Consider the following 14,614-nt stretch of genomic DNA (forward strand, 5'->3'; position numbering starts at 1 on the left):
ATTGTAAGTGCAAGGACCTGTTGTAAGACATTTTTTCAGCACCATTGTAACTTCAAACAGTAATTAAATAAATGGTTATAAGTTGAATACTACCTGTATTAAAGGATGTCATATTTATAACAGTATGTCAAAAATGCCAAATATACATATAATTCAGGGCTAGTGAGATTTTTCTTTTTTAAAAGGATGGCACTATAGGATTTAGTAGTTATTTCAATCTGTCTCAGATTGTCAGAAGGTGGCAAAAGGTGATCACGTACCTCAGGACATAGCAACCATCATACATATGAGTCAGTTGCCAAGCATGCGAATTTTGATCATGTGAACATGGGGATGCTGCAACTGTTGTGTGAAAAATGGTCATAAGTCACTTTTTCCAATACCACTGTTAACTTCGAATGGTCACTAAATGAACTGTTGTAAATCGAACGCTCCATGTACTGCCAGAGATTTTGTCATTTATACTTGGATCACATTCTTGTTGGTTGATTACAGATGAGCTACTGGATCAGCTTCAGTGACATATTCATATATTTAAGTAAAAATTACTATAAACATGAAGCTGAAAGCAAAAAATAACATTTCTATATATTTCTATTCTATAAGGGTTACTTTGCATATGGCAGCAAATGAGCTCCTATTATGAGTAGAAACAAATACAGGACTAAATACAGGACTAAAAACCTGAAAGTACTTTTAATAATCATGGTGAAATGTTCAGATGACTGATCTGATACACTTGGATTCAACCTTACAGGTAAAATTATACTAATCCAGAATAATACGAATACTGGTTTAGTCATAGCGCAATGAACTTAACTTTATCTGATTTTGTGCCCTTCATAAGCATAGGATGATAACGTATAGATTTTAAAGCTATTATGGCCAAGGCAGATTGGGAATACTAGGAGTTATAGTTCAACATATTTAAAGGCTACCCGTTTGGGGAAAATGGATCTAAAGCTACAAATAAATGAACACATTTTCAAAATACCAGGTGTAATGACCCAAATGTTTATTATTTAACAACAACAGACAGTATATTTTGCAGATTCACATTTACAAGTATGTTGGGGAAAATCCAGTGTAATTTTTAACCTATTTTGCTGCCCAGAAGGGGTGGAGCAAAGCATTATTATAGAATAGTCAGTTTATGTTTGGATTATAGTGTAGTGCTGGGGGGAAAGGATTATAACAATTACTCATAATATTTTAGTTGTCAGCAGTGTTTAAACCTGGAATTGTGTGCATCAGAGAACACCTTAAAACAATAAATACAAAATTTAAAAAAGTAGGGTAGGTATATGACACCTTGCATATTGGTTAATATTTCCCATTGTACAAAGATGCAGTATAGAAAACGTACAGCACAAACAGAACCAGTCTAAGGAAATCCAGAGTCTCCTACATAGTCATAGAAATAGACTCAAGAAACTCTTGTTTTGGCAACTCTGATAAATATGAAAATTATGATGGACTACATCTGTTATGTGTGAATGTATTTCTCCTCAAACAGCAATCACTTCTATTTCTCTCCTTGTCTTATGAAACAGATCTGGAGGATACCCAGAAGCTGCAAAAATAATTCTGAATTTGATCTGTCAGTAGTGTACAGTGGTGAAAGGATTATGTTAGATACAACCCAATATTTTAACAGTCACTAGCACGTTTACTCAGAAGTCAATTCCACTGAGTTTAAATGGGGCTTTCTCCAAATACAAATGAATAGGATTCTAATCCTTATTACTTAGAATTAAGACCTTATTTCAAATTGTATCAAGAGTACTGGCCAAATTTTGGTAGAGAAGCCTATCTGAACAGCACTTAACTCCTCAGAAATCTCAGGCTAATCGACTACATCAAATGAAACTTTCAGTAAGATAAGAAAATATATCATAATCAATGCCTGGATTTTGGGTTTAGGTTCAAACTATCAATTATGTACAGATACATGGGCATCACTTATGTCTGCCTGATAACATAGTTGAAATAGATATGTGACATATTGCCTTACTCCAGTTCCCCCCCCCAAAACTGAAATGTGACAATTCAATTCTCAGAAGTTTCAGCCACAGTTGTACTATTTAGATAATTCTGGGAAATAAAATCTACCTATTTGGAGGAAACTGGAGTGACAAACGCTGCAATACTCTATCTGTAAGAGTCCGCAAATAGTATACCCCTTACCCTAGGACAGGGGTCGGCAACCTGAAAAAGGAAAAGAGCCACTGGGAACCACCGGTTCCATCACACATAAAAAAAAGTGGGAGCTGCGTGCGTCCATGCACGCACGCACATGCGCAAAAAACATTTTGCGCATGCGCAAAATGGGTTTTTTTGCACATGCGCAGACGCGCTCGGTTGCCATTTTTTATGTGTGATGGAACCAGTTCCCGGTTGCGCGACGGCGATGGCCCGTTTGCAGAGCTACCGCCTTCGGCAGCCTGCAAACGTGCCACGACAGCTTTCCCAAAGAGCGGCGCCGCTGCCCGTTCGTGCGGAGGTGTGCGCGCACCTCTCCAAAGGTTTGGGGATGTGCGCGCGCACCTCCGCTCGTTCGGAGAGGTGCGCGCGCACCTCCGCCCATTCGGAGAGGTGCGCGCGCACCTCTCCAAACGGGCGGTGCCACTCTCCATTTGGAGAGGTGCGCGCGCACCGCTGCCCGTTCGAAGAGGTGCGCACGCACCGGGCGGCTGGGAGCCGCAGGAGATGGCTCAAAGAGCCGCTTGTGGCTCCGGAGCCGCGGGTTGCCGACCCGTGCCCTAGGATAATCCATGCACTACTGCATAGAAGTATATACACTCATAACACTCTCAGAAGATGGCTTTATTTGGAATCTAGAAATTAATATTTCCAGATACCTTGAATTGTCACCTGAAAAACAGCTAAATCTCAAAAAACACTATGAGATGAAAGAGTGAACAAAGACTTTGGCATTACAACATAGATCATCTTAAAACAGACAAGTCAAACTCGTGACGTCACGTGATGTCGCACAACATAATGGAGCCTTTTTGCTATTGCCGGCAATGGGGTGGGCGCGGCTTCTAGATGAAGCGTCTGGCCCGTGGGCCGGCAGTTTGACACCTCTGTCTTAAAGGATCTAATTTTACAGCAGAACTGACTCAAACAGGAAACAGTAAATGTTAATTCCATTAATATGTGAGAACCTTCTAATAAGTATCATAATTTATGGCAATAGAAGGAAAATATATATTTCTTTATCCAGTTAGATCATACTAACCAGTGATTTGGAAATACTAATATGTCTAGGACAAATCCCATTCTTACTGGCACAGGAATTGCTCTTAACACCACCTTGTAAAAATTAACAAAGTTGATTTTTGTTTTTCCATTATATTATTTCCCTGACTATTCCCACTTTCTTTCCAAAAAATTTAAGCCTGTTATTCTGTCCAGAAGATTGATGAAAGAAATAAAGTCACTTCCAAAATAACATAAAGGAACACTGAAAGCTTTGGATTCTGGGATGTGTTTGCAGTATAAGAACAAACAAAGAAGCAGGACTGAAGCATCAGTCCTCCTCCTATTCAGCATGTGTTCCAGGAACAGAAAGAACAAAGAGAACAGCAGTCTTTCTGAGACGTTTAGGCAAGAATAGAATGAAATCCAGAGTAAGACAGCGTTATACCATTTAATAGTTATAATGCAGAAATTTGTATTTGGAGCTCTCCATTTTTTTATTTAATATGCAGTTGTGGGAGGTAGTAGGGATTTGATTTTGACTGGAGAACTGGGAAACATATTTTCTTCTATGTACTGTAGTCTCAACTCAAATTATATTTCTGAAATTGCTACTGGTCAGGGAGAAAACAAAACAGATATAATTTGGCTTTCCCTCTTTCATTCTGCATCTAAGAGCACACTGACGATATTTAGAAAGTGATAAAGGGAAGAACAGTTAATTTTCTCCAATCCTGCACTTTTTATTCACTTAAATCTCTCCACCTTACAGCTTCCTTTAATCCAATGTTTTAAAAGATAATCAATGCTTCTAGCTGTCTGCTTAAATTAGGCTGAATGGGAAATAGAACACAAAATCTTGACATTGGCAGGAACCTTTAAGTAGTTATTCATGTTTCCTCTAAAAGGCTTTATAGCACCTCAGTACCTGATTTTAATTTATGTTGGAAGAGGCCATAATCACTGCAATTTATCCTACTGGATAAATCTCCATTCTAAAGAAATCCCAACCACAAGTTACTTAGATTGCAGTGATTTTGAATTAAAGAAATTCAAGGATTTCTTGAGTTTGAATCATCTAATCCAAACAATATAGGAGTAAACAAGCTAAAAGTGACTTACGATTTACTGACTTACTGTTGACAAAACAAGGGAAATATACAGTTTCACTTTCTTGCTGTTTTGTTATGTACCAATATTCAATTCAAAATTTCATTTTTGGACAATATTGATGCTTGGAACTTCAGTAGTAGGATATCCTCAGGCATAGCAAGAGTCATCCTGTCTCACAAGCTACAACTTATCTGCTGCTTCAAAACTTATTTTTGGTAAGAGAATTGTCCTTGAAAAGCAGAAAACATACTAGAGAAGCTGTTGTGAAGAAAGCAGTCAGCGATCTGAATGGCAGAACCAAGCAGAATATGTACTTTAGCAGCCTGAAGTAACAATCTTACCTGAAGTGAGACATGGCTAGTGAAGTATTGGATCTTCAGGCGACAGAAGTAAATCCTAGTATCAGCAAACAGTTTGCTTCCAACAGACAATTCCACTTTTAATTTCACTAAGATTCCTCAGTGAAGTGCAAGCAATACAACATTTGGGCTTTGCATACACAGAGCTGCTGGAAACAACTACTGTAGGTCTTAGGACTGGCCCAGAGCATGATCTAACATTTTGTTCTCTAGTGCCTCAAAACTCTTTCTAGTATGGTCTCTGATTAGAATCATTTGGGGATTGTTGAAGATTCATCAAACTTACTATCAGCATAAGTAAATAAAAGCATCACAAAACACTGTAGGATCATGGAAACTCTAGAGGAAACAATGTGAGGCTCCAAAAAGGAAATGCTGGAACCAAATAATTGCTCTTTTCACACTGTCTTGCCAGAAACCAATCCTTCACATAACTCCTTTGATGAAACTGGTGTCCAGGTGTACAATCAGCATGCGCAGGAAAGACATCTCTTTGCGGGTATTTTCAAAGATGATTCTGGGGTCATCAGACTGGCATCGTAGACAATTTGGAGCCATCACCATAGCCAAGTTGTTTACATCCATCTTGGTTTTGCCTACATTGATTGGCTGGGCAAAAATCTGCAAAATAAATAAAACACAGCTCAAATAAAGAGGAAAAATAAAAGGTTTGGTCACAGGCAAGGTGACTTAGCTTCTCTAGCTCCTCAAAGGAAAATGTTCAGAAAGACAATGGAATCACTGTACACAGCCTTGCACTGAAGGCTGACGATAGAAGAAATTTAGATTGGTGTTTCATAAAGTCTGCAAATGCAATGTGAAATGATGCATCCCCAACTAGAACAAACGTATAGATTCTGCTTTTTTAGAATGACTCCTGCTAAGACATTCTATATCTTTGTACCTGTAAAAAGTGGATGAGGTAACATAAGACCAATTTATTGCGCTCTGGCAGAAGTTCAACTACAGCCACTGCAGCATCAGGATTCTCATAGTTGCTGACACATTCCTTGTAGAATTGTTGTGGGATGACAGGCTCTTCTAGTTCCCGGTACCACAGCTTTAACAAAGAAGCTTCAAGGACAAGAAACAACCCAGAGATATTTACAACAATTATAGCATGCTGTCTGTTTTACCAACTTTATATATCTGTGTTTGTGTACCATGCTTATACTATCTTAGAATTGCTAATGTGGTTATTATATTTTTGTGATTTAATATAAACTGCTTTGATGTGTTAGCAATAATGTAAGTACATAAATGTATAAATAATATGTGGTGCTTACTGTTCCAAAGTGGATCCCTGAGTAATCACAATACACTTTCCTCCTCTTTCTAGATAAATAAAACAACTGACTCTATCCTTTCTAAAATGAAAAACAGCACCATATATTGAGTTCCACTGGTTCAGGCTTTTGACAATCACAGGACATAAATCATGAACAGAAAGGCTTAGGGTAGCAAATGTTCTCTTCAGAAGCAATTACCAAAAGTTTTGTAGAAACTGAAATAGACAGGAGACGTAATAGGAGATATATATTTACAACTTAAAACTACTAACCAAACTGAGATGTCCAACTACATTTTCAATAGTTTTGCTGTTCTCTTATTTCTCCATACCTGGTATATTGGGATCACTAAGGTTGTTAGGAATCTTCCACTGATCCACCTGTAGTTTTAGAGCATTGACTTCATCAATATCACCAGGAATTCTGAAAGCATAGACAGACAACAAAGAAGCTGAATTTCAAAGGCAGAAAATCATACACATCCAGAAGAAAGTGCAATTAGCATCACAAATAAGAAATATCTGGAGCAATTCTAACAGGTAGATACATATTTAATAGTAAGTAGACAACCCATGACCTGTGGGGTCATTGTTTCACAGATATTTTCTTACCTAAACAGAAAAACAGAATAACTAATAGCAGCCTAAAATGCATTTTGAGTGATTTCCAATTTCCTGCCAGCTTCCTTGTACAGTCTGACAAGGAGCATTGGAAATCTTCCTTCCTTCCTTCCTTCCTTCCTTCCTTCCTTCCTTCCTTCCTTCCTTCCTTCCTTCCTTCCTTCCTTTCCCTCCCTCTCAAGTACTAGTATAAAGGCACTTGTTTGGAAGGAGAAGCTTGTATGATGCTTGCATTTCCTATAAGTATATATTGTTCTAAAATTCTAATGAAATTTTAGACACCTACTCTCAAGAAGAAGAAATATGACGTGTGATCAAATATAGATGAATGATCTAGTGCTGATGGCTGTCACTAGTGCATCATTTAAACAGCTGAGTTAGACATTCACCTAAATATTCCCTCAGTCTGTTCTCCCCCGAGTCGCAGTACTTGCTGAGACAACTGTGTTTGTACCCAGGGCAGCTTGTTGTCTGGATACATGTCCTGCTGCCGTGACATGATTTCTTCCAGTGAGCTGCCAAACAATGAAGGTGTCACAATAGCATTCTTGGCATGAATTATCTCCTCAACTGTAGGCTTCCGAAGACCCTGTAAGAACAAGATTTTTTTTAAAAAACCCTAAATAAACTTTCAATGGGTTAGAAGGATGTTGTACTTCAGCTTCCATTTAGGTAGAATGGTCAGACAAAAAAGCATTTTTATAACCTTTGAAAAATATTATCAGAAGAAAAAAGATTGGGATTTCAAAAGAAAGGCTATTTGAAATTGTTTTTTTTTTAAAAAAAGATACAAAATTGGATACTGAATATACCCATGATTTTTCTTTTTAGGAAAATACCATTTGACAACTTTTGAAGGAATATATGTATGGTGTGTGTGTGTGTGTGTTTATATATATATATAAGTATACGTGTATGTATGTATATATGTATGTGTATATGTATATGTGTGTGTGTATATATATGTGTGTACACACATACATACATACACACACACACACCCCCCATCACAAAATTTCTCTTTGGAATATGCAATGTTATGCAGAATAAGAAAAAAGCTTAAGTCAAGGAATTAAAGGAATGAAATAATAACAAGAAATATAGCTAAAAGGGAATTTATGCAAAAAAACACCCCACTATACTTTTTCCATAGCTTTCTATCTTTGTGAAGGCTATTGGCTTCCACTACACACATGCTACACTTTATACATAGTATTTCGTCTTTAAACTTTTGTTTATAGAAGATCTTATTAACTTTACCCAGTCACAAATTTCTTGGTCTTCCCCTTCTTGACCGATTCACTCTTGCTTTGTGTACATCTTTGTTTCATTTTCTTTAAATGAGCAAATCACCTTACTGTATTTTTTCATACCACTATTCTGAAAGTTGTACTAACTCTCAATTAACTTCTAGTGCAATTCAAGGTGCTGATAGTCACTTTTAAAGTTATATGTGGCTCAGGGCCTAATTACTGAGTTGGATCTGCTTGTCTAGTAATATCTGGGGAGAAGATTTGTTCAGTCTCATTACCAAAGGAATGCCATCTTTGGTATCCCAAGCTTAGCTCCTTCAGTTATGCACCTCCTACAACAGAACAGCTTAACCCTGATAGTTCAACCATTCCCACTTTATTGCCTTTTTTCACAATATAAAGTTCATGCTACCCACAAATAGTAGGGAATTGACTGATTGAGTATTACTGTAGTGATTCTTTTTTTGTTTTAATTTTATTCTTTGGATGCTGTAAACTGGTCAGAATCTCTGGAAAGTGGCAAATAAGCTGTCATAACAAATAAAATCAGTGCACTTTCATACAGATCTTCTGTTTCTCTTAGTTTCATAGATAAAGATAGGTCCTTTTTGTTATAATTAATTCTTACTCTTTATCGTTTATTATTCTTACATTTCAAGTCAGTCTTTCAACTTGACATGATCATCCTCAGATGGGGCCATATAAATTGATCTTTACTGTTTAACGTTGCTAATGTTTTTCAGTAAGGAAGAGAAAGTATAGATTAGTTGTTGTGGTCATAAGTCGAGGCACCACATGACTGGACTCAATTTTTTGAGCATTTTTATGACACATGTAAAGTGAATCACTGCAGCTATTATGCCAGGGGTGTCAAACTGCTGGCCCGTAGGCCGGATGTGTCATGCTAAAACCGCACCCACCCCATTGCCGGCAATGAGAAAAAAGTCGCAATATGTCATGATAAGTCACGTGACGTCGTGAGTTTGACAACCATGTATTAGGCAAATCACATAGTTGTTAAAAGAATCCATTCTTCCGAATGGGTGGGTGGGTGGGTTTTTTTTGCCAGAAAGCAGCAACAAACATTGCAAATCATGGTCACATGACCATGGGATACTCAAGTTGCTAAGTGCCTGCAATGAGATCAGATGACTGCAGGGGATGTGTGGCAATCATAACTTCAAGTTTGAGCTGTAAGTAGCTTTTTTGACATCATTCATAAATTCAAACAATTGTTAAATGACCAATGATGAGGACTATGTGTAATCAGTTTTGGCAAATCTTGATCAGTATGTCACAAGTTCAACCAGGCCAATTTTACCCGAAGTATCTTATTATATGCAAGTGCAGATCTCTAATCTAAACTCTACTTTGTAACCCAACACATTGCTGCTTTCATATCATTAACCAGGGAACTTAATTAACTTTAGCTAGCATGGAAATATATGTAAATGCTTTTTCAAAGTTCTCATGTTACATCAAGACTGGGATTATGCCTTTCTTTTCCTTTCCTTTTCTCCTCTCAAAAGCTGAAAGGAGATTAGATGTTTTGTTCATTCTGTTTTGTTCAACTAGTGCTTTTTTGCCTTTTTGAACTTGACAAATTAATTTCAACTTTAAAAAGAGCTCTTTTTCACATATATTGTTTATCTTTACTGTATTTCCAAAAGTACAATATGATGTTGAGTTCAATTACTCCATCAAAACATTGATACTCTGAAAATAAGTTATCATAGATTGTGTCAGTGGCAATTTGCGTGAATTTTTATGCAAACTCCAAACATGATGGCAGCATCCACAGAATTAGCTGCAACATACCGATTCTGATTCAAAACACTGCTCTCCCTGACTCCATACTTTCAACACTAATTGCTAGTAGTTACCAATACAAAATCTTATAGAAAGTTAATTCTGACAGCTAAAGTATCTTAGCATGTCTATTCAACATATTTAAAAGAAGCCCAAACATGATTATATTTAATATTCCTTCTCATTTTTATTTTTATTTCCTTCCATATTTTTTCCATAAAGAAGATCCAGCAAAATGTTTCAGATTTTGTTTTCAGTTCCTTAATAGTAGTACAATAAGAATGTACATCTGCACTTTTTAGTCTATTTATTCTCATTGCTGATAAAAGCAATCTCAATAGTTATAGTGACAAAGAAGGAAAAAATAAAAAAGTATTCATTTAAATTAAATAAGGATATTTCAAATTACTCACTTTTTTGCCTCCAGTGATTGCTACTTTTTGCAGTTTTCTGTAACAATACCTGGCATAAGTACTGATTGGTAGACCTAGCAGATAAAATGAACAAATTAGAGTGGCCTTGGAAAACTCCTTTAAAAAGAAAATGATCCAAGAGCATGAATATCTGTACATCTTCTCTAACCCTCAACCTTGCCTTTATCATAAAATATTAAGAATTCTACATACATTCATAGAAACACAGAAATATTGTTGAAATTTTGGACAGATTTCTCCAAAAAATAGTTTTGCAGTTGTTTTGTTTTCTCAAAGTATTTTCTCCATATACGTAATTCAATTTTGGCAGTTTGACCTAGGAGAAAATCTTACATCTTTTGGTGTAAAGGTAAAGGTTTCCCTACACATGCGTGCTAGTCATTTCCAACTCTAGGGGCCGGTGCTCATCTCCGTTTCAAAGCCGAAGAGCCAGCGCTTGTCCAAGGACGTCTCTGTGGTCATGTGGCCGGCATGACTAGACGCCAAAGGCACACGGAACGCAGTGCTAATAACTAGACCATTTATTCTCCCAACTCTAAGCTATTTCTAAAGGATATCATACATTGGAAAAGCTACAGTAGATTTGAAGAAATTTCCTATATGGGAAGTCCAAAACATTTAGGTAATTTTAGTTTAAAAACATTTATAAAACTATACATAAAATAGGGGAAAATGAGCCACCCAAGGATTATCCAACAAATCTCAATTATATACTGAATCTGATAGACTGAAGACTCAGGAAAAACAAAATAAAGCAATTTTAATAAAGCAAATAAGAAATTTCATAAATTAACCAGCATAAATTTGGAGAGGATTACTAATACAAAAGAATTCAAAAAGGGATTAAACTGATTTATGAAGATAAAAGTATCAATGACTCTTGGTTATAATAGCTGCACGCTATCTCCAACATCAGAAACCTCCTCTCTCAAAAATGTGCTGTTGTTTGATATCATATTGGGGGCTTCGCATAATTATTTATATTATTTAATGTGAGGAAAATGGTGGTAAAAAGGCCTTTAATCTTATATAATATTGCTCTGGTCAGAAGGAGGGCTGAGAAAGTATCTACAGACCCCTCACAACCTGGACATAAACTATTTCAACTCCCTCTCCTCAGAATGCAGCTATAGGGCATCGCATGCCAAAACAACTAGACACAGGGACAGTTTCTTCCCTTGAGCCATCACTCGGCTGAACACTTAATTCTCATAGTATTGACTAATATTACATTTGATGCAAGACAATACATTAAAATAATCGGAAATTGTTCAAAGAGTAAAACATACCAACAGATACCAACAGTCTTAAGATCAAGTGAAACACTTTTCTAAATAAGAACAACGAAAATTATCTAGGTAGAATATAGGTGTGTGTGTGTGTGTGTGTGTGTGTGTGTGTGTGTGTGTGTGAGAGAGAGAGAGAGAGAGACTTACTCAATGGAAAAAATATTTTAGTAGGTAAGGCTGTGACACAGCAGAAGCTGCCTGAACTTATTTTTTATTAGGATTTTTAAAAGTAGGCATTAGCTATCAGACTGAATTTATATTCCAAAACTACAAGGAAATAGAAAAAGATGACCATCTGCACAGAAAAGAAGTAAGACCAAGTTAGCATTTTTGCTGGACTTTTTTGAGGCTTGGGGCCAATAATTATAACTGATCCCATCTGGATGGAAAGTTCTCAACTGCTTTATCAAAGTAAGGTTGCAACCCAATGTGTTTTTATTTGGCTACACCACAGGTCTGCAACCTGTGGCTCCGGAGCCGCATGCGGCTCTTTCAGCTGTCTGCTGCGGCTCCCAGTCCTCTGCCATGTGCAGTCCAAAAAAAAAAGTGGGACTAAAAAAGTTCAACCAATCAATTCAAATATGCAGGGTAGGTGCATATCTCGCCTTGGCTCCACTCTTCAGTCAAACCCTGTTCTGCGCATGCGTGCATGTACGAACATACACACACATTTTTTGTGGCTCCCAGTTTTTCCTTTTGTGAGGGAACCGGTTCCGAGTGGCTCTTTCACTGTTTCAGGTTGCTGACCCCTGGGCTACACGTTCTGTTGAAATAAATGAGACCCTAGATTGAGACAGTATTTATTGATAGTTAATCTCAGAGTTGTGAGATTGAAATGAGACCCTAGATTGAGATAGTATTTATTTATAGTTAATCTCAGAGTTGTGAGATTGGAACACTACAGATGAAATGTTACTACATTAGACTACTATATAAAATATTCCACAGAATAATGAATAATATAACAAAATAAATTTTATAGTAATTCATTTTGCATTTGTTTCTATTTCTGTATTGCTGATTCTTGCATATGCTCCAGACTGTACGTACCTATATTAAAGTACAAACAACTGCAATAATGTGTGCCAGAAATCTGTGATACCCAAACAAAAATATACTGTATGCTGACTTTTGTTTTCTTATATGTTTTACCTTCATCCTCTGTGCTTTGTTTTCTCTTTTTCCTGGATTTTGAGTTCTTTTTGTTTTTCAGATCCAGAAGTTCCTTTATGCGTTGGGTAACTGAAAATACAAAGTATTTTTAATTGAGTGATGGCAAGATAGTCAAATATTCACTATCCTCTTCACAGCATCGCTTCACTGAATGAATCCAAAGTGCACCTTCCTGTGAAATGTTTTGCCCATATGTATCTGTTGTTTTTCTTTATACATCACAATCAGAAGCATGAGTCTAAGGACCAAAACGTAATGTCTCACAAATTATTTGAACAATGTATACAATCGGAAAGACTTTTGAATTTAAAATATTTTTTCAAATTATTATTTTGTCTAAGAATATCTGAAATATTTGTTTCCCCAAACTTTTCAAACCAGCATGAATTGTGTTCTATCGGGGCTTAATGCTATCAGAATCCAGGGATATAAGAGAGACTTCTAATTATTTGCATTCAGTAAACCTCAGAATACCAAAGAATGAAAAAAAACTTCCTTGTATGAACATCCATTTTTTTTTCCAGCATTCAGCCTAAAACTTTAAACATATGGCAATTAATTATATTTGCCTAGATAGGTAAACAATTTTGTCTGAGCTCAAAAGCTAAACAAGATTAGGCCTCTTAGGTCTTGGGTGGGAGATTACCAAGCAATTCCAGGGACTGTAAACTAGGCAGTAGAAAAAACTTCCTGGAAAAGGTAAGGGCAATTAACTTCCATACTGTTGTCAAGAAAACATTCCTATAGTTACTAGCAATTAAATTTGACTCAAGTGCACTTTTATATATGTCATAATTTAATGTTAATAATTGGTTTTAATAGCTGAATTACGTTGATTTACTTTTTGTTTTAATTGTGTACGCTGCCCAGTCACGTGAAAGTGTGGTGACATGCAAGTGTGGGAGCTTTATAATTTCTTGGAACATTATCAAAAATGTTACATTCTTTTATAGATATAACATTTTTTGTTTTAATGAAACTGAATCTCTATAATTAAATCTAAAGAGAAATAAGCTCACTAAACATTACAAGGAATTTTCTTTTTCTTTTTGCCTAGGCCAGGGGTAGGCAACCTCGGCTCTTTTATGACTCGTGGACTTCAACTCCCAGAATTCCTGAGTCAGCTATGCTGACTCAGGAATTCTGGGAGTTGAAGTCCACGAGTCATAAAAGAGCCGAGGTTGCCTACCCCTGGCCTAGGCCAAAGAACCCAGGTTCTTGGGCAACAAATATTGCATTTCATTTTATAGGAAAGAAAGCAAGCTTTGGTCCTGAGTACCTTTACTAATGTGCTCTGCATTGTATTATGCTAACTTAGCCCTATTATAATTTACTTTATTTCACCTATAGGGGTTTAAAATACTGTAATTTATTAAATAAAGCACTTACTATTTTCATCTGTAATTTGGCTGAGGTGACGATAGATGTAACCTTCCAGGTAAGACTGAAATTTGGGTGATGGGGAGAAAAAGGCAAGACTAATTGCCATAAGTTCCCAGCCACGTGCCAGACTTTGGTAGCACATATTGTCTGTTGTTTGTCTGATTAGCTGAATGTACAGCTCATCCCGTAAACCTTGAATACTCCAGCATTTGGTGACGGTTATCAAAGCCACATTATTGTGGTCCATTCTGGCTTGCCGGTCACCCATATAGATTTGTATCAGTTTAAATATTTCACAAGCTTCCTTTTTGATGGTGTCGTTACTGGTGATAAGCATTGGCTTTTTGATGGAGCCACCATTCCAAGACAACATGTTGGCAATGGAGAGTCTCCGCCGAAAGATACCCTGAGTATGCATATTAAGATTTTTGGAAGCCCAGTCAGACATGCTGCTTTGGGAGATGGGCTTTCGTATGGTGTGGAAGGGAAACTGATATCCAATGTTGGTTCCAGATTGAATGCTGTTCTCTTCTTGAGAATGTGACCCTATTGTTCCGCACTGTAAAAACAACAGACAAAAAAAAAATCATGGAAAAGGTGTCTGAGCTAATAATTTTCTTTGAAAAAAAATTGCTGAATTTGGTCATTTTCTTCATCTGGTACCTCTAGTATCTGATTCTAGAAACCT

The 14,614-nt window shown here is 36.7% G+C and overlaps 1 protein-coding gene across 2 annotated transcripts in view; it reads right to left on the reverse strand.

The window, feature by feature from the left end:
* Window positions 1-999: 999 nt before the first annotated feature.
* LOC310637566 (rho GTPase-activating protein 39-like) overlaps window positions 1,000-14,614 on the reverse strand; it is a 76,536-nt gene continuing 62,921 nt past the window's right edge. The window contains exons 4-11 of one of the 2 annotated variants that reach the window (XR_014491947.1): window positions 13,933-14,485; window positions 12,523-12,612; window positions 10,061-10,134; window positions 6,975-7,174; window positions 6,297-6,388; window positions 5,581-5,750; window positions 2,781-5,297; window positions 1,000-2,208 (exon numbers count right to left, since the gene is read on the reverse strand). Coding sequence is in view for 1 of the 2 variants with exons in the window: in XM_083358046.1 (XP_083214172.1) it covers window positions 5,103-5,297; window positions 5,581-5,750; window positions 6,297-6,388; window positions 6,975-7,174; window positions 10,061-10,134; window positions 12,523-12,612; window positions 13,933-14,485 (1,374 nt within the window). In the remaining variant the exon portion in view is untranslated. Of the gene's footprint in view, window positions 2,209-2,768; window positions 5,298-5,580; window positions 5,751-6,296; window positions 6,389-6,974; window positions 7,175-10,060; window positions 10,135-12,522; window positions 12,613-13,932; window positions 14,486-14,614 lie in introns of those variants that run through there. The other variant, XM_083358046.1, reaches the window with a different exon arrangement.

This window comes from Vipera ursinii (genome assembly GCF_947247035.1).
Source record: "Vipera ursinii genome assembly, chromosome: 3".
In the NCBI taxonomy this organism is placed as follows: Eukaryota; Metazoa; Chordata; class Lepidosauria; order Squamata; family Viperidae; genus Vipera; species Vipera ursinii.